We start from the raw sequence: 26968 nt of genomic DNA on the forward strand, positions 1-26968 counted from the left end.
AAGTAACAACATGACACAGTGACAGATACGAATGACTTGGAAAACACTAAACATTAATAATAATAAAACATTAATGATAAAACACCATTGATCAAGCATGTGAACCAACAAAATAGCTTGCAAGTAAACAAAGTTCTAAACCTCACTGGCTTCTGATGGCCAGAGCATCACTTGTTCTCTTCCCCCCCCCCCCCCCCCCCCCCCCCCCCCCCCTTTGTGGGTGAGGCACCAAGGCAAATAGCTTGTATGTCAATACTTGGCCAATAAACTTACTTACTTAAGGGCCTTGCAAACTATTTGATACTTAAGGGGCCCACTGACGCAACATTTCAGAACGTTGCATGAATCTATTTTATGCAATTTCTGCTTTATAGTAGGCTATATTAGATAGACAGATCCAAGAGCTACAGAGTAAATTAAGATCCTTGGTTAATATAAATACATATCCTGGACTAAAAATCACTTTCTACAGCATACCTGTGCTGGATTTCCATGTTTTGCCTACAGTTGGAATTTTGGCCAAACTAGTGTTTAGTGGGGTAGTTTTCTGTCCATATATCAACATATGAATGCAGAGGGCATCAGTCCCTCTTCTGATCTGCCATTCATATGCTAATGACCGATCTTTTGCCTCATTTTCCTTTTGGCTCCTGTTAGCTTCTCTGAGATTTGAATGTACTTCGAGGATCTATGGTAGACTAAAATACCAAAGCTTTACATTGCTCAAAAATAACCTCTACTGAATAAGCTAACACATTGTCCCATATTCTATTCCAGCTATATGATGCAGCTTCATTCCTCTATGGATTTTTTGTGTCAACTAAGAGTTTATGCTGGTTCTACTCATGTAGTCTAAACCATTTTTTATGGTTTCACTAGAATAGTCAAACCTTGAATAATCAGTGCAGTGCTCATCTTTATCCACTGTAAATTATATTATTAACCCAGCCAACATTCAGCTCTCTGATAACATTGAATGTTAGGTAAACATTTCCTCAGTTTTGTACAACTTCTGAAATGGCTCTTGTCATAGGCAATTTTCAATCTTTTTCGGTAATCGGAGGGCATTGCTTTTGATCATTTCTAATCGCTAGATTCCTGGCCTACTGACTAATTACTGACTAAGTTAAGCAATTTGGCTATCTCTTGAATTATCACTCTGCACAAATTGGTACCCCATCTGAGAATGACTCTGACTGTGGGGGAAATGTCCTCTTTAGCAATGTATACTTCGCCTCCAAGATCAACACTAATTTTGTCCATCTGTCTCCTGGCTTTAACTCTATATTAGGTTGATTCAAACATCAGCATTTTCTCATTCAGTACAGCAAGGATTGACATTTCATAAGTTAAAGGGTTAATGTCACAAAATAGTTAGCTTGCAATGTCTTTGAAATGAACTTTACCCATCACGATCTTTTGAGGAATTATGCAATTATGCAAATATTTTAGGGGTACATCAGTCTCCAATTGCAAAACAATATAGGAATAAATACCTCGGACACTTTTCAATATTCTGTAAAACACTTTGAATTTGCATTTCAGTTAACTGATGTCTGCAGAGCAAGTGGAAGGTCTTTGGGACTAAAATTTAACAACCCATTTAATTTAATTTGTCACTTCACTGATTTCTCGAGTTGCTTTTATCTGAATTCTCAAAGGAGAAAATACTTTGGTCCCAAGGTGAGTGTCAATGTATTGAAGCTTTCATTAGACAATTTTCTATATTTAAAGATCTACGTTTTGTAGGTGAACAACCTTACTTGGTCTTCACCAATCGCCATGAAATCAGGATGCTGGGATTGCGTCACAAAGAGTATAGACAGGTGCTTGCCCACCTGAGAAACGCTGTGGCACTCGATGCTGATGTTGCAGAGAAGAGAATCTTCTGGGCTGACTTGGGAGAGCAAGCAATCTTTAGGTAATTCAATGCAAAATTCACCTTGATGACCTCTTGTAGCTGTCTGTGTGCAAAACTGTCTCCAATTTAGAAACACGAGCTGAAACAATTGCCAATACTCTGGTATGTAGCCAAAATGGTTTGGATTTGGTGCACATTTCGATATTTAGTTTATTTAAATTTGTAACAAAGTAATGTTATTGGTATTTTAATTGTACTAATCTTGAAGTTTTGTATTTAATTTTGGCTAGTATTTTTTAATTGTCATATCCATGATGTAAACTGACCTGGACAATATTCAGTGGCACGTCGGTAAATAAGAAACTGATTGCATTGGCTTAAATTTTTCTCCTATTCTTGAGAGGGTAGGGGTGAGTCAATTGTCTTTAATTATGGAATGGAGTTTTAACAAAAACAAGCACCATGTTAATGGTGCTTTCTACACAATTATGCAAACAATTTGTGTTCATTCATCTACAGATTTGGGGTGTTTAAAGATTTTTTAATGCACATAGTTGGTGGATGAATAAACATGATCAGCTTAAATTTTCTTGATGTTTGTATGAAGTAATGATTTAATCATTAACTCCTTCAGTATGCTAATGGATGGCCACAAAGGAAAAGCTGACTCTTCCAGAATTGTAAACAACATTCGTATTCATGTGAGGATTGCAGTGGACTGGATTTATAACAACATATACTGGACAGACATGGGTGCTAGAACCATTTCTGTGGCAAGCTTTGATGGAAAAAGAATGAAGACTCTGTTTGACAGCAACTTGAGGGAGCCAGCCTCTGTAGCAGTTGATCCACTATCTGGGTATGAAGCTTGTTTTTAATATACCATATGATATAGTACAGTGGGCCAGATGAATATTCTTTTTAATTAAAGCTTTTAGCTCTGATAACCAAATTCTAATTATGCAGAGTGAATACTTAAAACTGATTTGCAGCACTTTTGTACTTGTTACAGGTGTTTACAGAAGCTGCTGTATTTTGTTTCTTGGCACATTTTGTATGCCTCTTTAAATATTTCCAATTACATTGATTCTGATCACTGAGGTGAAACATTTTACCATCCATTTTAATTTCCCTCCATAGTATTGAAGCAGATTTGGTATTAACAATCAAGCTAATTAATGCATCTGAGAATTTGCCGAAATGTGCAAAAGTTGAATGTTTCTAAATGAATTGCTGCTAAACTGGCATAAATATGATATTGACCAAATAATTGCCTGCACTGTAACCATTGACTCATCATTTCTATAACAAGGATGCATACAATTCCAGCTGAAACTAACATGTGCCCTAATGCCAGAGCATTGTCTCTATTGACACAGGAATAAACAGAATAGCAATCATCGTCGAGCCTTCCCCTCGAGGTTTTCTTTGATCTATAGCTATTTTGGGCATATTTCTAATGGAGGCCAACAAGCCTGTTCTATTTAAATCATGCTAAGCTGGAGAATGCATTCATTTTGATTTGCATTGGAGTTTAATGTATTTTTTAGAAAAATTGAGCTGAGACATCTTGCGTTATGTGTGCAAGCACCAATTTATTCTTGCAATCTTAAGACATTGCAAAGTACAGTTACTGTTATAAAAGTCTGCCTAGCTAGACGGGGTACCTTAATTTTAATTGCAGTACAATATACTAAATCAATTATGAAGTATTGATGTGCTCTTTAAATTTGCACTTTATACTTAAGGTATATGTATTGGGCAGACCGGGGTGAACCAGCAGTAATTGAAAAAGCAGGAATGAATGGTATTGATCGCAAACTCCTTGTGACCAGAGGCATTCAGTGGCCAAATGCCATTGCAATTGGTGAGTAGATTTGTATGTATGAAAGTAGACGTGAGAGTCCAAACCTTGGAGCCTGGTTTATTTATTCCAACTTACCACAGATCGTGTGAAAAATCGACTTTATTGGGTTGACTCAAAGCTGCACACATTGTCAAGTGTGAACATGGTTGGAGAGGATAGAAGAACTGTGCTTTCTTCACATGAATATCTTGCTCATCCTTTTGGTGTATCCATGTTTGAGGTAGGTAGAACCTGAGGTAAAGGAGAGCAGTTTGAATTTTGGTAGGAGCAGGGGTGATGGTATTCATAGTAAATTGAGTGCCTTGTTTGGATGCATGAGACTTTGGCAGAAACTTGCTGCCTTCTATAGGAACACGGGTGCAGGTGATCTGTTAATGAAACTGCCACTACAACACACGGACAATGGTCCTTCTTCTCTTGGCTTTGTTTGCAATGTGTGCCTGAACATGGCTTGCAATAAAAACACAACCTGAAAACACTTGTGGTCTTTAACCACAAATCCTAACTTTTTCATTCCATGTTTGTTGCCTAACCTGCACTTCCAGCACATTGTCTTTATTTTAGATTTCCTGTGACTAGTGTTTCATTTATTGTCGGAATTGAATTTTGTCCTAAATATGGCAAATTCTGGCTACAAAGTCCATAAATGGCTAGGTTATTGCCTATTATTTGGTGCAAAGAACAGAACTTACCATTGGACAAAGGTGACTCACGGTGATGAATTCATTGTATTTGGTTGATCTGAATGTTGAAATCCTATTTTAGGATGATATCTTCTGGACCGACTGGGAGCATAATGCTGTATATGGAGCTGACAAATTCACAGGCGAGCATCTGGTGACTTTAGTCTCCGACTTGAAGGAGGCTCAGGATATCATTGCCTATCATGAACTAGCACAACCATCAGGTAGGATGTTTGGTACTTTCTGGAAAAAGATTCATGGTAACGCCCATGGTAATTATCCTGTGGTTGGATCAATTCTAGTTTAACAATAATGGATTAGAAATATGCTGACTTGTTAAGAACATTTGGGGGGGTTGGCCGGCGGCCACTGCGGAGGGTGCGGCTGGCGGTCCCTGGCACGTCGGGGAGCGGGTTCCTCGGGAGTTGGAGCAAGTTTGGGCCGGAGTTGCCGCTGCTTCTCCTCGCTGGCTGTGGGGATGGGGCCGCCGGTGTCCCCAGGCGGGGATGGGACACTCGGGGGGGGGGGGCATCGCGCGGTTCAGTGGTGGTTCAGCAGCGCTTACGGCGCCGGGGACCCGGGTTCGATTCTGGCTGCGGATGAGGCACGAGTCTGTGTGAGCACAACAGCCGAGAACATCTCTCCCCTGGCTCCCACTCGCATCTGCCCCCCTCTCGCTATTACACCCCACTCTCCCGCTACCTGGCACCCCCTATCCTCAGATTAGATATTTTTACATGTAAATTATGAATAAAGATAAGAATTTATAGACAGTTTATACAGCCAGTGCTTTTTCTTTATGACTAATGACAAATCGCATGATTCCATGCGTTTTTCGGAACACTGAACACACTTACTGTAGATAGAAGCAGTGCTATTAAGTATCTGCTTTGTTGTTATGACTGCTATTGTTTTGGGACAGTATGTTCCTAATTTTCTCTTTCAATCATTACTTGCTTGACAGTAGCCATTTGTCTATGACCGTGCTGTGATAGCCACAGCAACCTTTCAGTAGTAGAGCAGCATGCTTGAGCAGGTTGTGAGAGAACATGGGCCCCATTGGGATGGAGCTTCCAAAGGAGCTTCCAAGCCACCTCAAAGGGTATTTTCTTTCAATTTACCCAAAACCCATTGGGCATTCTAAGGCTGAAAAGTGATTTAGTAATTTCATGCATCTTTCTGGAAACTCATCTAGATTTAATTCAGTCATGTCTTTGGGATTAAATTACTATTTAGGATGTTGGTGGGCTGGTGATGATGCCAATGCATGTTAAGGAGACATGATTAGACTCTGCTGATTGTTGCCATCTGACTTGGCAGTGTTCAATTTTAGGATGGGTTATTATCTGGACTGCGATATATATTTTAAGCTACCTGTATTAAAACTAGGATAATACAGGCAATTTGTTGTGTATTTGTGATAAACGTGCTAAGTGGCATATTGTGATTTTTTTTTTAAACCTTTTAGCAGCACGGATGCTGCTTGCATTTTAATTTGAATCATAAAGCTATTCAGCTGCACCAATTATGACTGACCTTTTGTTTATTTGTTAATATGCAAATGAATGGGTTTTAATTAATTTAAATTACTTCAATTAATCAATTTGTACCACATCACTCGTTTCAAAAAATCAATTTGAGCAAGAATCTCAAAGATAAATGAAACATCGATATTTTATGACTTAAGCACAAGAGGTTCCTGGATGGTAGTCACTGACAACCAAAGGGGAGGGAGAGAAGGGGTTGTGGCACCCATGAAATAATAATGCAGTGTTCCCATTTTGACCAATGTGCAAAGGAATATATGAAATGTCAGTAAAATCTATTGTAAATTGAGATTAGTAGCTGCAAGATTAGTTTCCATTTTGGTGTGGAAGAGGGGTGCTGAATCTGGGTATCACTGACAAGACTGCAATGTATTGCCCTTAATAGTGGCAAGTTGCTGCAGGCCTTTTGGTAAAAAAGACTCTCACACTGCCAGTGTTCTAGGCTTTGGACCCAATGAAAGATGGTAAGTTAAGATGTGCTGCTTGGACTATGATCTACATTTGAATCCCTCCAGTTGGTAGATTCATGGCACGGGGAAGCAGCTATTGGAGCAGCCCAAAGGAACATCTATAATGCATTTTGTGGATGTGCGCCACTGTTCACTGTTGGGTGTCGTATCGATCAAGCAGGTTTCTTTTCTGGGTGCTTGAGAAGCACGAGGGTTGGTCAAGATTATAAATAATGATCTCCTTTTCTTTTATTTTATTTTATTTTCTCTATTTTCTCTCTCAACTTTCTTCATTTACTCGTTTTCTTTTTTCACACTATATATTTCACATCTTTCTATCCTTTACTATCTAACTTCTTTTTCTTATTCTAATCTTTTTTTCAATGTAACAAAAAAAAAAAAAGAAGTTGTACATAAAATGTATTATGAAAATATATATTAGGCACTTTGGTGCCATATGACTGTACTTCTAATAAAATAAAATATAAAAAAAAAAAAGAGAAGCACCTTTAAGATATCGGCAGATAAGTCATGAAGCATGATGCTGTCTCTCTCTTAAACTATAGAATTGGTGACTTTTCCAGATGCTTGGATGGCTTGCTGCCAATGCAATTTAAAGTTGAGGGGAGACTATTTGTTGCCATGAGTATTGCCACTTCCCCCATGCCTGAATGTTCATCTCGTTGCATTCAGTGGTGGACTGCTTTAAGTGGCAAAACTCACCATTGGGCAGCATAGGTATTTTACAAATGGATGCAGATAGTTGGGCCTAGGATTTGCTTAACAGGATTGCTTCCTGATTTTGACTTTTAAACTCTACAGGCAAAGATTGGTGTAATGAAAACTTGAAGAATGGAGGATGCAAATACATGTGTCTACCAGCTCCTCGGATAAACAGTCGCTCTCCAAAGTACACTTGTGTGTGCCCATTTGGGATGGAGTTGCAGAATGATGGACAACTCTGCAGAACAGGTATGAAAATGGTTTTCCTGTTCAGATTTCTGCAAAGAATTGGGGGAAACTAACGGTCTGTAGCACCCCTTGTTTCATGTCTCTAACTATTGATGGTCAACCATGGCTAATGCATCTAGCAAAGCATCAAAATTAACATTAAAAGGAAGAGTTTTCCTCAACCATGATGTTTGAACTGAAGATCACATTATAGATGTGCTGGTTTTCAATAAACACTTAAGCACTCTGAGACTGGATGGAATCTTTGAATAACAGGATTTGGGAAACTGAGAATTTCATATCCACCAAATCCTGTTATGTATGCTCGAGCAGTTCTTGACCTTTGATTCCGTAGCACTTATCAATGTGTTTTGGTCCCCATCGCTTGGAGTAATGTGGACTGGGATTGTCAATAATTGTTCCTATAGCAATTAGTCACAACCAGCACAGTATTCACCACTCAATACATCCCAGATTTCTATGGCTCGTGAAGTCTGGAATATACCTTGGTCCATCCATGTTTTGTCTCTATTTGGAGTGTAGCTGGAATTTCCAGTGATGCACTGAAGAATCCATCCCAATCCTATACCTGACAAACCTAGTATCAGATTAGAATTTCCATTCCTTTACCATATCTGACAGGCATAGGATATTCTAATCCAATGGATATTCCAGCTGAAATTGGAAGGAAATAGAAGTAAGCTTGTTTTTTAGTGTAGTTAAACATTTTTTAAGCAAGATTAGTTCAGACTTAATGGCTTGGCATGGGTGGAAATGCTGCCCCAGCTTTGGTCCCCTAATTTGAGGAAGGACATTCTTGCTATTGAGGGAGTGCAGCGTAGGTTTACAAGGTTAATTCCAGGGATGTCAGGACTGTCATATGCTGAAAGAATGGAGCAGCTGGGCTTGTATACTCTGGAGTTTAGAAGGATGAGAGGGAATCTTATTGAAATGTATAAGATTATTAAGGGTTTGGATACGCTAGAGGCAGGAAACGTGTTCCCGATGTTGGGGGAGTCCAGAACCAGGGGCCACAGTTTAAGAATGGTGGGTAAGCCATTTAGAACCGAGATGCGGAAACACTTTTTCTCACAGAGTTGTGAGTCTGGAATTCTCTGCCTCAGAGGGTGGTGGAGGCCGGTTCTCTGGATACTTTCAAGTGAGAGCTAGATAGGGCTCTTAAAGATAGCGGAGTCAGCGGATATGGGGAGAAGGCAGGAACGGGGTACTGATTGGGGATGATCAGCCATGATCACATTGAATGGCGGTGCTGGCTCGAGGGGCCGAATGGCCTACTCCTGCACCTATTGTCTATTGTCAAGGCTTCCTTCTGGGGATGGACCTCAGCCTGAGGTTTGCTCGGCCTCATTACCTCGGGTTGGGAAGATAGGTTGGTTTGTTTACTCAAATGGGAACAGTTAGGTAAATACAATTTTTACCATGAAGCTAATATTCCTAACCTCAGTGAATGTATCCATTTCCAATGCGCATCATTTAATTTTGCCCACTTTTTAACTTGGTGTGAATTGGACCAACTTGCCTATTTCATTTACAAGTATATTCAAGTTAATGGTTATTTCATATTTCAGTGGGAGATTGGATTTTAGCAGCAGTAGCATTGGCTCGAGTTTTAATTTGCCAGATGCCTAAAGCAAGCCAGATCCAATTAGCATCAATATCACTGACGTCTGGCCACCAAATAGTGTAGTTCAAGCATGCTAAATATTGCAAAATTATACCCATCTCTAACTTATGTTAGTGACCATAGGCATTCCATCTCTCCAGAGATGCTGCCTGACCCGCTCAGTTACTCCACCATTTTGTGTCTACGAACCAATAAAAAATATTTTCAGTCAAGTTTGGGTGTTTCCCAAAAATCGGTCACGATTGCATAACAATCCGAACTGAAAAGTGTTGGTCATTGCTTGACACGTCAGAAGTTATACCTCTAATCTGAAAAAGCCAATGCCTTCACCGTGGCATAGAAGCCAATCTATAAAGAAATTTGCAAGCAATTTCCTTGAGATAACCAGGCAGAGACCAGCAGCCATGGATTTTTCTCCTCCAAGGATCCTTGCTATTTGGAGGAGGGTATGGAAAGCAGTCACTTGTAAAGTAGCTGCAATGACCTATTAAAATACTCTTGTGTGCTTATCCAGTGTCAGTTAATCAGACCTGCTCTCGTTTCATACCCAGCAGTAGCTTCAGAGCAAGAAGATGTTAAGATGAATAATGTTTAAATTGGCCCACTATCTCAATTCATCTTTGCCCTCTACCCTGGGCTGAGTCTGCTGGTAGAATGTATGGTCAAATGTGTTGCCTTCTGACCTTTGCATTTCAACGTGCATGGTAAATTATATTTGCTATGCAATGACTATTGGCCAGTAGCAAGTAAGATTGAGTCCTTCAATATCCAAAATTTAGTTCCATATGGAGTATTTGAATGAAGATCAGCAGACATGTGATATTTTGCAAGTTTCTATAATTCCTTCTGAACCTTCTCTTCCCAACCCCACCGTGTTCTAAATCTGCTTCATGTGGTATGTGCAAGTTGATTTGTCCTAATTTTTAACCTTATCCTTAGAATACCACAAATTTGCCTGAAACTTTCTATGAATGCCACCTTAGCCCAGTACGTATCAAGCCAAACTATTCAACTACAACAGAAGAAACGTTTGGTAGTCAAATCTGTCATCTTTTTCCTTTTTTCATTAATAACCATTCTTGCATCGGCTCAATCTAATGGAGTAAATTATTGGGGGGAGGGATAACTAGGTTGAAGATGTTGCACAAAAATCATGAAATAACTACTGCACAAATGCATTGCTGAGGAATTGCATATATGTCAGTAAAATTAACTTCTAGTTGTATTGGATAGCATGAATGATTTGCACGTGTCTATTGTCCTAGCCAAAGCACATTGTGCTGCAACAGAATTCCAATGTCAAGATGGGCAATGTATACCACGTAGATGGCAGTGTGATGGTAAAGCTGATTGTCGTGATGGATCTGATGAAAGTCATGAAGATTGTTGTGAGTACTTCATTTTGGTATAATTCCTAGCTCTCATTTAAATTTTTGCTATTGTGGATTTATTAACATTTTCCGTAATTAATCTGTGTGGACTAGGTGACTTCTGAAAAGGGTTGAGATTTACAGAACAATTCCACTGGTGCTTCCCATTGCTGCTGACATCTGTCAAACTGTCCCTGATTTGCATTTCTTTATTCTTAAATCCACCCAAATGAAGGACAACATTTAGGAACCTCTGCTTAATGCACTGAAACTACCTCAAACATCATCCCGATGCTTTTTGGCTACTTCATCTCTGGTAGTTTTTCAACACGGTGATCCTAGTTCGACATTGAAGACTCAGGAATGTGTATTCAATTTTCAAGATATTTTACAAGTTGCAATTGCCTGGCATTGGTTAAACTAGGGAATTGGATGTTTTTGAAATTCAGCTATTGAAAGGGTCTTTTGGGGACATTATCCCTGTCCTTCAAAAATCAGTTCTAATATTCCAAAGATCTTGTAAAAACTATTTATAGTTTAGGACGGCATGGTGGTGCAGCGGTAGAGTTGCTGCCTTAAAGGGCTTTCTCACTGTGCGACCTGAAGCAAGACTTAACAAGATTTAACATCGTGGGAACCTTCTGCGATAGCAGTACGGCATTCGTGGACCACCGAGGACCTCCGTGGCGCTAACGGCAGGTAGTCGTGTGACTTGGTAAGGTCGGGAGAAAATTCAAACATTTTTGAATTTCTCCAAGAGTGCCTTGAGCACTTTTTGGTGAGCGTTGCAATATTGTATGAACGCAGTGGCCCGTGCGATATCCGTAATAACTATTGCGGGTACCGTGGGAACTCCTGCGAAAGGTGAGTAAATGAGCAGTTTGATTGTCAGTGCTTGTTTTACCTCATTGTTAAATAAATATATTTTTTACTATCAGATTGATGTCTGCAATTCTTCATTAACACATCACTACAAGATGAATGTCTCTAATGTTATAATCCCTCTCATGCTGAAACACAAAATAGTTGAAGGGAGGTGAAATAATCACATTTTCATTCTTTTTCATTTTTGAGTGTTCAGGTACCTCACTTGCTGAGCTATTTTACTCCAGCAGTTTGTGTCTCTTTTTGTCTAAAGCAGTTTCTAAGACTGGAGGAACTCCGCGGGCCAGGCAGCATCTACGGAGGGAAATGGACATGCGACCCTTTCTTCAGGCTGCCTTATCTCTCTCTCCCCACCCCCCCTCCCCCCAACTCCCACCCCCACACACAAATGCTGGAGAAACTCAGCGGGTGCAGCAGCATCTATGGAACGAAGGAAATAGGCAAAGTTTCGGCCCGAAACGTTGCCTATTTCCTTCGTTCCATAGATGCTGCTGCACCCGCTGAGTTTCTCCAGCATTATTGTGTACCTTCGATTTTCCAGCATCTGCAGTTCCTTCTTAAACACAAATGCACCGAGTTCCTCCAGCACTTCGTGTTTTGCTCAGTATTCCAGCATCCGCTGTCTCCCGCGTCTCCAATAAAACAAAACTACTGTCAAAAGGGTGAAGAATAGGGGCAGAGATAGATACATTCCTGATTAGTGCAGCTGTCAGGAGATTATGGGGAGAAGGCAAGAGAATGTGGTTGAGAGGGAGTGCCCATCTGTTACTATTAATTGGACAGTTCGGTCTGTGAAACGCAACACGCCAGCCCCGACATCCAGCCCGGTGGTCAGTCCTTTGAAGATAGACACCAGTTGCTTGGAGCAACTCAGCGGGACAGGCAGCATCTCTGGAGAGAAGGAACGGGTGGCGTTTCGGGTCGAGAGCCTTCTTCAGACTGAAAGTTTCACCTCTCAGTAGATAATAAAATAAGACAATCATCACGGTCAATGTGAGACAAAGTCTTTATTCCTATTTGACAAAATAAAAAGACGACTTCTTGCACATATTGAGAGAAGGTGCATCACACCAAACAACATTTGTCTAAAAAAAAACAGATTATTCTTCAGCTCATTAAAGAGCTCGGGTGAAAAAAAACAATATAGTGTGTGAAAAAAAGTAACATCATTTGTGCCACGTGATTAACAACACTACAGTCCACGATGTTCATTCAAGATTAACGGGAAAGATCGGGAGACGGACAAGTCACTCGCACAAATAACAGAAATGCTGAGTACCGTGGGAACTCGTTATCGTGGGAACTCTTTATCGTGCGGAACTCGTGCTGGACCACGACCACTTCACTCGGGTGACATCTTGCTTCAGGTCGCACCGTGAGAACTGGCCATTAGAGTGCCAGACACCCAGGTTCAATCCTGACAGTGTTGTCTATACGGAGTTTATACGTTCTCCCCATGACCCACGTGAGTTTTCTCCGGGTGCTCCGGTTTCCTCCCACACGCCAAAGACGTACAGTTTTGCAGGCGAATTGGCTTGGTAACAATTGTGTTGGATGGTGTTAGTGTGCGGTATCGCTGGTTGGCATGGTCGCAGTGGGCTGAAGAGCCTGATTCTCAACCTAAATAACTGAAACTTTTTAAGTATTGGTACAATGTATTTAAATTCAAACTTAATTGATTGCACTCCAAATAAGTAGTTTAACTGAAACTTGGTACTTATTTTATCCACGAGTAGTTGCTCTACTCAACAGCCAAAAATCTGTAGCCTCCCTTTGATCTGGTATTTTGTTGGTTCACATGCTTGATCAATGGTGTTTTATCATTAATGTTTTATTATTATTAATGTTTAGTGTTTTCTGAGTCATTCATAACTGTCACTGTATGCCATGTTGTTACTTGTGGGCGGAGCACCAAGACAAATTCCTTGTATATGAATACTTGGCCAATAAACCTACTACCTTATTTCAGATCTGAGAAATTGTCCCACTAATGAAATTAAATGTGGCCCTGGTTCCCTTCAATGTATTCCGGCTTCCTGGAAATGCAATGGACTAGTAGACTGCGATGATGGTAGTGATGAAGAAAACTGTGGTAAGTAGGTAAATTTTCTCATCTAATGCAAGATCTCTTTACCTGGTTCTTTCTTCCTTTCCTGGTTTGTCCTATTTAAAATCAAGGTTGCACAATCAAACTTTCTGGCACAGCTACTTCAGTTAAGCAAAATGCACTTTCAAATTGTGCCATTTGAAATTCAACCCATTGTGTTAAAATGGTTCAGTCAAATTTGGGTATAAATAAGAAAATGATCTCGTACAGAGTTTGAATATTTGGGTTGTGGACATTGAGGATGGGTAGATAGGCTAAAACTTCAGTAAAATAGTGAGGCTGAGTAGTTTGCAAAGCATTTAATGTCTTGTTACATCTACATGGGACAGTCCTGTAGAGACTAGTTTCATTTAACATGACGGGGAGAACCTTTATTGCTGAACTGCCAGTCAATAACAAACCTTGGCATTAAGTTTTATTTTGTAATGAAACTGTATAATCTATTGTATTTAAATATTCAGTTCTAAAGAGCAAGGTATTTGCAGACATTCTCTAATAATCGAGATGGCTAGAGAATCTATTTGCAAACGGAAACATTCTCCAATAATTGAGAGGGGTAGATCATTTCGACTAACAGCTCTGCAGATCTGTTCAGGCTGCTTCCACCACCACCAACACATTTCCTGGTAAATGTAGCAAAATGATTGGATTCCATGCAGCGCAGGTCAAGAATTTTGATGTTAGTTGTTACAGGAGTGAGTTCTGATATTTCCACTCTTTGCTAGTAGATGGATTCCACATCATAATGATTTAACACATGTAATCTACTTTAAACTTTCCTTAAATGTGCTTGAAGACTAACTGCCACTTAATACACGAGTCAAACTCATATCCCCCTTATTTGAAGGCCCTAGTATCTCTAAGAAAACAATTATTTAAACTTTGTTCTTCCTTTTTGAGTTAAAGAGCATAAACTCAAATTGATTCCTGGCATGAGGGGATGCTGCTTCCACCTCCGAGCTTAGAATAAATGTTAATCATGCGAAAATACAGAAGAGGGTCTGAGCAAGCCACGATGTGGCAACTGGAGCTGTGTCTGGGATTGGGGCCTACTCTTGGCATGAAGGATGAGCCATTTGCAGACGAGGTTGGATTTCCTATCACAGCTGGATTGTTTGACTGACTTCCTGTTTGATCATTCATTGAGTTGGTTTTATCATTACATCTTGGAACTGATGAAATAGTATATGTAGAGGGATGAAGTTAGCATTTATGTTCAATGGTAAAGCAGTTTAAGGGGGTTGTAGTCTGCATTCCTTAAGTGTGAGTTTCTTTTTTCTTTTTCAGGACTTATTACTTGCAGCTCGGGGGAGTTTACTTGCTTGAATAGCAGATGTGTCTCAGAGGTGTTTTTATGCAATGGTGAAGATGACTGTGGTGATGGAAGTGATGAAAGAGACTGTACTCCACCAATATGCAGCCCACATGAGTTTCAATGCCTTAATTCTTCGGAGTGTATATCCTCGAGTTGGATATGTGACCAGAGTGTTGATTGTATTGACCAGTCTGACGAATCTCCAGCTACCTGTGGTATTACAGCAGCTCCAGTTGTCACCTGTCCTCCAAATGAACTCCAGTGTGGTTCGGGTGAATGTATCCATTCACAATGGTACTGTGATGGGGATACTGACTGCAAGGATGGAAGTGATGAAGCAAGCTGCCGTAAGTGACTCTTCAGTTGTCCTGATTCTTATTGCATTTTGACCAACAAGTTGGAGCATAAAAGAATAATAGAAATCGTGACACTTGATTGCTGTAGAACTACCATATGTACGGTAGGCCAGCACGGTGGCGCAGCGGCGTAGTGGTGGAGTTGCTGCCTTACAGCACATGCAGCACCGGAGACCTAGGTTTGATCCCGACTACGGGTGCTGTCTGTATGGAGTCTTGTACGTTCTCTCCGTGACCGCGTGGGTTTTCTACAAGATCTTTGGTTTCCTCCCGCACTCCATAGACGTACAGGTTCGGTGTATGTGTAAATTGTCCCGAGTGTGGGTAGGATAGTGTTAATGTGTGGGGATCACTGGTTGGCCCGGACTCGGTGGGCCAAAGGGCCTATTTCCGTGCTGTATCTCTAAACTAAACTAAAGCCAGTTTCAAGTGCTCAGACCATTGCACTTGTTGCCAATTTTCTTTCTTTCTCTCTTGGATGGATACATGTAGTGAGGGCTTTCTGGGTAAGATTCTGTGCTGCAACATCCCATATTTTTGGTAATCCAAGAGTTCACACAAAGGGTGAAATGCCACAATCTTACAACATTTTGTCTCTGTTTTCACACGTTATGCTGCGTAATGTTTTGATGCATGATGTGTAAAAACAGAAACTAGAATGTTAGTTGATTTAATACAAGGAAATGTTGCCTACAATCACTTTTATCATTTTGTCAGGCCTAATTGTTTCAAACCTGCTGGTTGACATCAGTGGTACAGTAGTGTTTTCTAATGCATGGCTGTTCACTACATTTGTGACATGTAGGACTCAATCATTATACTATTGCTGGACTCTAGGTGGGAATCCAGACCTAGCATAGGATCTCAGATCCATTGAATGTGGATTGCGAGGCAAAGAAGTTGAGTTAATTTTAAATCGGAATAATTTAACTGCAGTTTTACAGCTTTAATGTATGAATGTTAGACGCTTGAATGGTTACAATCGCAGTTCCAATTCCAGTTTGTTTTCTGAAAAGGTTGAGTGTTTTTGGATAATGCATCTGCATGCCTGCCTATGGCTCCTGCGGCTGGAATCTGAGCTGCATAGGGCCACCTTGGCATTTTGCAGCAGGACAAGAGAAATCATGCCTCAAGCATTCTCCCTACCATCTTCCCCCCCCCCCCCCCCCCCCCCCCCCCCCCCCCCTCCCCCATCCTTGGAGGCAGTGTTGAATTTGGCACCATCAATACCCCAAGACAAGATAGGTGGGTTGGATTTCCCTAGAAAGGGACCTGTTAGCATACTGCTGCATGCCATTATACATACATTGAAGTTATGGAGGAGATTGGAAAAGGTAGGGTGGTGTATGTTTTATATGTGGATTTTAATAAGGCTTTTACAAGGTTCCTCATAGTAGGCTAATCTGGAAGATTAAGATTTATGTGATCCACAATGACTTGGTCATGTGGATTCAGAACTGACTCAGTCATAAAAGATAGAGGGTTGTGGTGGAAGGAAGATATTCTGGCTGAAGCTCTGACCAGGGATCTGTGTTGGGACCTCTGCTGCATATGACCTGGATTTAAATGTAGGTCATATACCACAGAGGTCCCAACACAGATTTAAATGTAGATGGGTTGGTGAGCAAGTATACTGATAACACCAAAATTGGAAGAGTTGCAGGCAGTGAAGAAGGCTGCCAAAAGATACAGCAAGATATAGATCAGCTGCAGAAATGGGCAGAGAAATGTCTGAGTGTTTGAGAAATGCAAGTGTAATCTATTGCACTTGGGGGGGTTGAATGTAAAGGGGAAGTATATAGGTAATGGCAAGGCCCCTGATGACATTGATGTGCAGAGAGATTGTGGTGTTCAAATTCATAGCACACTGAAGGTGGCAACACAAGTGGATAGGGTAGTAAAGAAAGCATATGGTATGCATGCCTTCATTGCCAGGGGCATTAAGTATATGAGTTCGGAAGTCATTATGCAGCTCTATAGGACTTATTTAGTTAGGTCATATTTGGAGTGTTGTGTGCAGTTCTGGTCACATCACAGGAAAGATGTTAAGGTTTTGGAGGGGTTACAGGGGAGGTTTAGCAGAATGTTTCCTTGATTAGAGGGTTTTAGCTAAAAGGAGATTTTGGATAGACTTGGATTGTTTACTCTGGAACGTTGAAGATTGAGGAGAAACTTTATCAAGAGTATATAAAATTCTCAAAGGCATAGATAGGGTAGACGGTGAGATCCTCTTTGCCAGGGTCAAAATGTCCAACGTTAGAGGGCATAAGATAAGAGAGGAAAGCTTGATGGAGATGCACTGGGCAGGTTTTTTAGGTTTTTTGTTGCCAGGGATGGTGATGAAGGCAAATATGATAGTGGCATTTAAGAGGCTTTTAGGTAGGCACATGGAAGTGCAGGGAATAGAGGGATGTAGATCAAGTATAGCCAGATAGGCTAATTTAACTTGGCATAATGTTTGGCACAAACTTTATGGGCCACAAGACCAGTTCCTGTGCTGTATAAAATGGTTACAGAATTCAAACTGGTAATGGCATGATGGGAACAACATCTGGAGCTACTGGTAAATCGAGCTGTCTTGTAAGTGTAATTTAAGGGTTTTTTTCTGATTTGCAAATATATCAATTTAAAATGGAACAAGCAGATATTTAGCTCTGGAGAAATCCACTGGATATTGACCACCAGGCATGCTCTCATTTCCTTCAAGTTTTTAAGTCGAGTACAACATTATCTTTAATATCAACCATTTATCCCTGTGAGAAATGAAGACAGAAAATTGTGCAAAAGTATTTATTGCAAATTGTGTGGTTGTAATGCATAATTGTGATTTTCCTTTTTCTACAGCTCCTCGAACATGTCGACCAGATCACTTTGTGTGCAACGATGGTGAATGTATCGCTGGAAATAATGAATGTAACGGAATTGCTGATTGTGCTGATGGTAGTGATGAACTCAACTGTAAAAGTGAGTGCTTAAATATACTGGAATTATGACCTAGAGTATCTTTTAATTACTCACACTTTTTTGTTTCTTTTCATAGGTATGGAATGCATGGGATCACTGGACTTCAAGTGTCAGAGTGGTGAATGCATAAATATTGTGAAAGTCTGTGATCAACAGCAGGATTGCAAAGACTGGAGTGATGAACTCCAGGGAAAATGTTGTAAGTGCATTTGGGAGATGCTGGTTAATCTGGTCAGTTCTGCCCTTGGTCTCTTTTGACAAAGCATCGAGCCAGAAGTTAACCCCCCCCTCCCCTCCCTCCAATCCTCCCAGAAAATGGAGAGAAAAAAACAGTACCCAATTATTTGTCAGTACTGTTTTCTGTGAAGACGTTGGATTTGGTTCACACCATAGCCAAGTGACTAATCCAGTAATTACACAATACATCTGCATGGAGAACAAAAGGTTATTTCCTAATTGGATTGTTTCACAATACATTCACTTATTTGGTGGCTTTCAGTATTTCTTTTGCCTCCTTCCTATAAGATTAATAATACTGCCAATTGTCCATCGGGATTTATCAACAACTGCAGCAATGATTTTCCAATAGTTTTAATCTGAAACTGACGAGCAAGTAATTTATTTAATCAGACCATATCCTGCAAGTTCCATGTTGATTTAAAGTCAATTATGCCCAGAGTTGGTATTCTGCAGTGCCAAATAGTACTTTTTTAATAAATATTACCTTGAATATGATGCTTGTACTTGTTACAGGATATTAAAGTGTGAAGATTGCTGAATTATTCCACAAGTTGTCAAACTTGGAATAAATATAAACTTGGGTGAGGATGGGAGAAAATGTTATTGCAAATCTAACCCTCACATTGTGAACTAAATTTATTTTGGCTAGATTTAATCTTGTAGGTGAATTGTTGCCAAATAGTCAGTGCACTGTTCTGACTTGCAGTTAATTAGTACTTTACCTTTAGTGCTTTAAATTACATTGTTTTTCCTTCATTCTAACTGAATAATTTCATCAGAGGACAGATGTGGATGAAACAGATTTGAATCCAGCTCTGGCTTGATTGAATGTTAGATTTGAGCTCAACGTGGAACAAACTAATTAAATCAGTTTTGAGGCAATGTGCATGCACTAAACTACCCTTAGTTGATATTAAAGGCATCCTTGGCCACAAGGATGATTTGACATGTAAAATGTTAAATCTGTTAGATTATGGTCTTGGTATCAGCGGCTGTTTTGCGACTGATCTGGATATTTTTGACATTAAAGCATGGCCACTGAAAATTAGTTGCGTTTTTTACCTCTACCCTGAACTGTAGAAATAGTCAATCAGTATTGGGGTAGGATTTTAAATGTTCTGGACAACATTTCGGAATGGTGTCTATCGAAAGTAAAATCTGGGAATGGCAGGTAGTTGGCTGAATGCAAGTCGATCTTAAGCACATTTCTGAAACTTCTAGTTCTTGGGAACTTCTTTGTGAATGTCCACTGGATTAAGAATTTCTAGAAGTACATAAGTTCTTGAGCATTAGCTCTGAGTTCAGTTTCTCAATGGATTTAAACGGTGAACAGTATAATATATGCAATTTAAATTCTAAGGTTAATTCATTGTATGGATCCATTGTAATCCTGAGTGGAATTTATTTTTGTTTCCCTCCCAAAGATGTGAATGAATGCTTGTCAAATAATGGAGGGTGTTCTCACATCTGTCAGGACCTTGTCATTGGCTATGAATGTGACTGCCCTGCTGGTTTCAGATTGGTTAATAACACATGTGAAGGTAAGCTAAACCCATTGGTTGACTACGACATGGTGTATGAAGGGAAGCAATTAACAGACGTTGATTTATTTTTAGATATCAACGAATGTAAAAGTCCTGAAACATGCAGTCAACTTTGCATTAACTCGGAAGGAAGCTACAAGTGTGAGTGTCATAAAGGATATCACATGGATTCAACTGATTGGGTTTGCAAGTCAATGGGTAAGTAACTTTTAAATGGCAATAGCTAAATTAACAAATTTGGTCCCTGCCAAGGATGAGGTTTAGAGACACAGCGTGGAAATGAGCCCTTCGGCCTACTGAGACTGCAGCAACCATCAATTACACATACACTGGTTCTATGTTCTCCCAGTTTCATATCCTACACACTAGGGGTAATTTACAGAGGCCAATTAACCTACAAATCTATACATCTTTGGAATGAGGAAACTGGAGCACCCAGAGAAAACTCACACGGTTACAAGGAGAATGTACAAACTCCACACTGACAGCACCCATAGCCAGGATGGAATCAAGGTCCCTGGTGCTGTAATGCAACAGGTCTACTGCTATGCCACTGTCATCCTGCAGTAGTATTTAAGATTATCCAGCAGCATGTTTAGTCTGGAGAGAAATTGTTGATTCTTTAGTGTAAATTGGTATTTGATCAACTTAATCTGTCTCTACTCACCGTTGTCATGAGGATTATTCTGTTTTTCTGCCTAAATTATTGTCAGCTTATCGGTTGTTTTAAAAAGTATTGGAGGGGGCTTGAGGATGGTGAGAGAGACTGGCATTGCTCATTGTGCTTCTCTGGAGCACGAGTAATAGGTCGTGTTGAGATTTTCCAGTGTTGTGAACTTGACTAATAGCATCATAGTTAGCAAATTAATCTTGCTTTGCAAATGCATGCTTGTGTTGCAAATTGCATAATGTGGCACTAGTCCCTTTTTTTTGGACTTCCTCTCTAGCCATGAAATTTGCTTTAAATGGGAGCTTGCCTGTCGGGATACTTATAATAATTAAAAAAACAACCTTTCAATTTGGGAAGAACCAATTCATTCTATAAACAGAAGAGTGAACATAGCACTGGACGAACATTTGGTGAAGAGCAGGTAGTGGGGAGAGATTTCTAAATGGGGAGAGAATCCAGAAATTGGAGGTGCAAAGGGCCTTGGGCGTGCTAGTGCAGGATTCCAAAAAAGTTAATCTGCAAGTCGAATCAGTAGTAAAGAAAGCAAACTCAATGTTAGCATTTATTTCAAGAGGGCTGGTATACAAAAACAGGGATGTAATGCTGAGACTCTATAAGGCACTGGTAAGGCCGCATTTGGAATATTGCGAGCAATTTTGGGCACCATATCTGAGGATGTGCCGGCTCACGAAAGGGTCCATAGGAGGTTTCCAAGAATTATCCCAGGATGGAGTAGGTTAACCTATGATGAGTGTTTGTCGACACTGGGTCTGTACTCGCTCATTGAGACATACAGAATAGTGAAAGGGTTGGATAGAATGGATGTGGAGAGGATGTTTCCACTGGGAGAGTCTAGGACTAGATGTTATAGCCTCAGATTTAATGGATGTTCTTTTAGGAAGGAGATGAAGAGAAATTTATTTTGTCAGAGGGTGGTGAATCTGTGGAATTCTTTGCCACAGAAGGCTGTGGAGCCAAGTCAGTGGATATTTTTAAGGTTGAGGTAAATAGATTCTTGATTGTGATTGTGGACTTTGGAAGGAGTAGGATGGGGACCCAGAGTCCCGTTTATATCAACGGGTCGATGGTTGAAAGGGTCAAGAGCTTCAAATTTCAGGACGTGCACATTTCTGAAGATCTTTCCTGGTCTGAGACACTGATGCAATTATTAAGAAAGCACATCAGCGCCTCTACTTCCTGAGAAGATTACGGAGAGTCGGTTTGTCAAGGCGGACTCTCTCTAACTTCTACAGGTGCACAGTAGAGAGCATGCTGACCAGTTGCATCGTGGCTTGGTTCGGCAACTTGAGCGCCCTGGAGAGGAAAAGACTACAGAGAAGTAAACACTGCCCAGTCCATCATCGGCTCTGCCCTCCCTTCCATCGAGGGGATTTATCGCAGTCTCTGTCTCAAAAAGGCTGGCAGTATCATCAAGGACCCACACCATCCTGGCCACACACTCATCTCCCTGCTACCTTCAGGTAGAAGGTACAGGAGCCTGAAGACTGCAACAACCAGGTTCAGGAATAGCTACTTCCCCACAGCCATCAGGCTATTAAACTTGGCTCAGACAAAACGCTGAACATTAATAGCCCATTATCTGTTATTTGCACTTTATCAGTTTATTTATTCATGTATGTATATATTTATATAATCGTATATGGACACACTTATCTGTTTTGTAGTCAATGCCTACTATGTTCTGTTGTGCTGAAGCAAAGCAAGAATTTCATTGTCCTATCAGGGACACATGACAATAAACTCACTTGAACTTGATTAGTACAGGTGTCAAGTTATGGGGAGAAGGCAGGAGAATGGGGTTAGGAGGGAGAGATAGATCAGCCATGATTTATGGTATAGTAGACTTAATGGGCCGAATGGCCTAATTCTACCCCTAACATTTATGAGCTTATATTAAAAGGAGAAATGAGGAGCTGCAAATGTTGCTTAATGCACAGAAGGACTTGAGGTGCTGGAGGAACTCAGCACGCCAGGCAACATCTCTGGAGGACATGGATAGTGATTTTTTTTTTTTTGGCTCAAGCCCTTTCAGACTAATTTCATTGGACACACCTCCCTGCCCAATAACACCACTGGTCTTGATCTCCAATAATAAGATATCCTTTGGGTATTTTGTAATGAAAAGAAGTCCTGCAAATGCAACTGAGTTTTCACTGACCTCTAATTTACATAACTTCAGCAAACAATTTGGCTGTGTGCAAGAAGTGCATTTCCTTGCATATATATAAATTCTGATCCTGTTCCACACTCTACATTGTACCCATAAAACAATGTAATAATAAAGATAATTAATTTACAACTTAATGACAGCCTGCTATTGAGGATGATTTTTTTTTCTGAATCCTGCAGGGACAGAGCCTTTCCTGATCTTCACTAATCGATATGATATCCGGAAGCTCGGACTACATCACCAGGATTACACCCCACTACCTCTGCATCCAAAAAATGCCATGGCACTGGACGCAGATGTGGCAGAGCAGAGAATATTTTGGGCTGACCTGGCACAACAAACAATTTTCAGGTAACAGTTTTGAACTGATTTAAAACAATTTACTAAATTGTTAACATTTGCGATGGGCCACAGGAAAACGTAACACCAACATTTTACAGTAACTTGACAATGAGACTTGGATTTCAATTATTTTCTCCAGTCCACGATGCAGTAATCTTTCCAGCTGGTATACATCATGTGTTAACGAAAATGTAGATTGCCATTCCGCACTACTTTAGTTGAAACGGATGTATCATAGTCTGTTTTACAGCTCAGAAATGAGCCCCTCTGGCCTATCTTGTCCCTGCTGACCAGGATGTCCATTCACGTTAGTCCCATTTCCCTGCATTAGGTCCATATCTCACTCTACCTTTTGTATCCATGTACCTCTCCGAATGCATATTAAACATTGTAGAATGGAGATGGACAATCAACCTCTAACTGAATTCACCTGCTGCTTTCCAACTCTTGCCCCACTCCTGTCACCACGTTTGACCAGCTATCTCCCAATTACACCAGTCTTGAAGGGTCCTAACATAAAACATTGTCCGCTTCCCTCCACAGATGCTGCCTGACTTGCTGTTCCTCCAACAGTTTATCTGCTCAAGATTGCAGCATCTGATGTCATTTGTCATGATTTTGTGTACGTCAAAGTCCACCCCTCTCCCTCTACACGCTAGGGGAGCCTATCCAACCTCTCATAATTTGAGCCCTCCAGTCCCAAGTCATTCTGGTGAATTTTTCCACGCCTTTTTACTGCTTAATGATATCCTTCCTACAGCTGGATGACCAGAACTGAACAATATTTTTGTGTGATGTCACCAACTACTTGTGCAGTTGTAACATAACATCCCAACTCCTGAACTCAATGCCTTGATCATGAAGGCAAGTTTATTAAATGCTGCCTTCACTGTCCTCTCTACCTGTGACACCATGTATATTGAGAACACTTTGTCATGCAATTATTCATACCTTCAACTAGTGTCGCTAATCTGGCATGTCTGTAATTCTACAAAATTGTTTTCTGCATTTCAAAGTAACGAGAAGCACCTACAAATGAATAAGTCTCCAATTTACATTATGTTTGTGCAGTGTGACCTTTGATAAATGGGAACACCCAACGCTGGCCTCCAGAATCAAGGTTCCAGGCTTCCCTGCAGGAATTGCAGTAGATTGGATCTACAAGCATATCTATTGGACTGATCGAGGTGAAAGGACAATATCTGTGGCCACTTTTGATGGAACCAAAAGGAAGGTTCTTTTTGACACAGACTTGCGGGAGCCATCATCTATAGCAGTTGATCCAATAACTGGGTACTGTTTTGTTTTTTTGTGCACTGGTGTATAAGGGAATGAATGGATATTGATTGATTGATTGATTATACCTTTAATAATCCTTTACAGGAAATTACAGTGCCACGACAGCTTCAAGACAGACATAACACCACACATTTCCTCAAATGGCTTCCATACTTAACAAGTTAAAATACAAGTTAAAATACAAGTTAAAATACAATTAATTAAAAAAAAAGTGCAGTTATTTATGCGTATTATATAACCTTATAGCAGCTGGTAAACAGGACTTCCTATGTCTCTCAGTTTTGCACATTGGTGCAATCAGCCTCTGACTGAAGATGCTGCTCTTGATCACCTTCAGAGCATGGAGTGGGTGAGTGGGGTTGGTCATTATTGAACCCAGTTTGTTCAGAGTTCTGGCCTCTGCCACCTGCTGGACCGTTCGTTGCTCAGCCCCGACCACTGAGCCGGCCTTCCTGATTTGCTTGTCCAGTCTGTTTTTGTCCGCTATGCGGGCGCCATCTCCCCAACAGGCCACAGCAAAAAACAGAGCACTGGCCACCACTGAATGGTAGACACTGCACAGTAGGGGTTGGCAGATGTTAAATGACCTCAGCCTCCTTAAAAAATACAGTCGGCTTTGTCCCTTCCTGTACACCGCCTCCATATGACACTTCCAGTTCAGCTCACTGTCAAGCTGCACCCCAAGGTACCTGTGGTTAGCGACCACCTCCACCTCATTGTTTTATTTTGTTTTATTTTGTAGAAAAATGGCACTGAGGTAAAAAGGCATGTCTTATTAAATGGCAAAGGAGGCATGAAGGGCTGGAGAGACTACTTGAGCTTCCATTGTAGTTCAGCATGAATGACTGCAGTATTTCTAATGTACAATAATCATGCTTTTGATTTTTTTTTGCTGTATGATGATTTATTAATGGCGGAATATTGCCTTGGCTGTGTGATGAATTTGTTCTGAGGAAATGGGGATCTCTTGCTGTAGAATATATTCTGCCAAAGGGGGTATCATTAACAATTTTGGGAGAAATCAGGGGGATTTTAGAAAATTAAATGACAAAAATCTACAACTATCCCATGTGAGTTTCAGTTTGCAATTATTTACAAATTTGTTAACGTAGATTTTCTATATTTCACGGGAAATGTTTGATGAAAATTTCCAATGGTTTTGCAGAACTGGATGCACTTGGTATTAATGAATAGTTGAATCTGACGGTCAGTTCTAGCCATTTAATTTGGGGTTTTTTCTCAGGTTTGTTTACTGGTCGGACTGTGGTGTACCGGCCCTCATTGAAAAAGCAGGAATGAATGGTGCTGACCGCCAACAAGTTGTTAGCAGAGAGATTGAGTATCCAACTGGCATTACACTTGGTAAGGACATTTCTTTCAGGAAACGTTTCTCCCTGCATTAGAATGGTTTAGTCATTGAACATTTTCCCACAGATCTTGTAAAAAGTCGCTTGTATTGGGTTGATTCAAAGATGCACATGTTATCAAGTGTAGACCTAAACGGTCAGGATAGAAGAACAGTGCTGTGGTCACTGGAATTCCTCCTTCATCCTTCTGCAGTTGCTGCATTTGAGGTAAAACTTCCCACCTTGAGAATAATTTAGATTTATAAACTTCCAATGTAGATTGATTTGTCAATATTACAACAATCTAAGTAAAAGATTTCAACGTGTTGGGCATATTAATGTAATTTCAATTTTTAAATCTATGACCCTTTGACAAAAGAATGCTAACTTTAAATTTTACATTTGCAACCTGAATAAAATTAATGCATACTCTGTGCGTGTGTAATGATCTGATAAAAGCTTGGTCCCTATTCAAAGTACAAATTATTTTGTTCTAGGATACTGTCTTCTGGACTGATGAGGGGACCAAAGCAGTTCATGAAATTGATAAATATGGAGGAAATGATGTGGTAGTATTGGCCTCCAACCTTCATGAACCTCGGGACATTATAGTTTACAATGAACTATTACAACCACTTGGTATGGTTTACCTTTTATCATGGCTTTGTGCACCTGAATTCATTTCAGTCAGTTACTTGCCTATTGAATTATGGAATTGTGAAAATAAAGACTTTAGTCTTTGGCCCAAACCTAATCTACCATTTGGTAAGATTGCGGTTGAACTTCACATTCCATTCCAAAGCCATAATGTGCTGCAAATTCATTATTTTAACCAGCTATTAGCTGGTTATGAAATCACATCCAAGATATTGGTGTTGACCATCCAATGAACTTGCTATGGCATTCAAATTAGCTAGCTGTTAGAATATGAATTGGGTAATCAAATCTTTGAGTTGAAACTTTCAGCAAGTGTAGTCCACCAACCTGTTAATCAAACTTGCTGTAACATTGAGGTGTTGCCTGTAATAATCTTTACTTCCTTTGCACCACCATTGCCATAAGTCTTGATATTGGATAGAGAACTTTAGAAAAAAAATGTGAGCTGGTTCATGATGTGCTCTCCCTTCATTAGAAGCTTGCAATTCCCTGGTCTGGTTGGGGATAACCAGTCTGGGTCTCTGAAAATGGGGTCTGGGCTGTGAACCTAACATTGTCTGGATGCCTTCCCCCCCCCCCCCCAAAACATCCCTGTTAATTGAATTTGAGGTGATGCCAGTCATTAATATTCACTGATTTTAATGGTTAACTGACACTTGGGCAGGAACAACTTTTACCT

At 40.3% G+C, this 26968-nt stretch overlaps 1 protein-coding gene across 1 annotated transcript in view; it reads left to right on the forward strand.

Moving 5' to 3' along the window:
• Window positions 1-26968, forward strand: part of LOC116971554 (low-density lipoprotein receptor-related protein 2-like) — a 52920-nt gene that overhangs the window by 20789 nt on the left and 5163 nt on the right. The window contains exons 21-38 of the mRNA XM_033018788.1: window positions 1750-1921; window positions 2496-2720; window positions 3610-3728; window positions 3809-3948; window positions 4494-4635; window positions 7230-7379; window positions 10269-10391; window positions 13228-13350; window positions 14653-15027; window positions 17881-18000; window positions 18077-18199; window positions 19665-19781; window positions 19857-19982; window positions 22825-22996; window positions 24059-24280; window positions 25530-25648; window positions 25721-25860; window positions 26130-26271. Coding sequence (XP_032874679.1) covers window positions 1750-1921; window positions 2496-2720; window positions 3610-3728; window positions 3809-3948; window positions 4494-4635; window positions 7230-7379; window positions 10269-10391; window positions 13228-13350; window positions 14653-15027; window positions 17881-18000; window positions 18077-18199; window positions 19665-19781; window positions 19857-19982; window positions 22825-22996; window positions 24059-24280; window positions 25530-25648; window positions 25721-25860; window positions 26130-26271 — 2850 coding nt within the window. The remainder of the gene's footprint in view (window positions 1-1749; window positions 1922-2495; window positions 2721-3609; window positions 3729-3808; window positions 3949-4493; window positions 4636-7229; window positions 7380-10268; window positions 10392-13227; window positions 13351-14652; window positions 15028-17880; window positions 18001-18076; window positions 18200-19664; window positions 19782-19856; window positions 19983-22824; window positions 22997-24058; window positions 24281-25529; window positions 25649-25720; window positions 25861-26129; window positions 26272-26968) is intronic.

The sequence above is a fragment of the Amblyraja radiata genome, chromosome 3 (assembly GCF_010909765.2).
Source record: "Amblyraja radiata isolate CabotCenter1 chromosome 3, sAmbRad1.1.pri, whole genome shotgun sequence".
NCBI lineage: Eukaryota > Metazoa > Chordata > Chondrichthyes > Rajiformes > Rajidae > Amblyraja > Amblyraja radiata.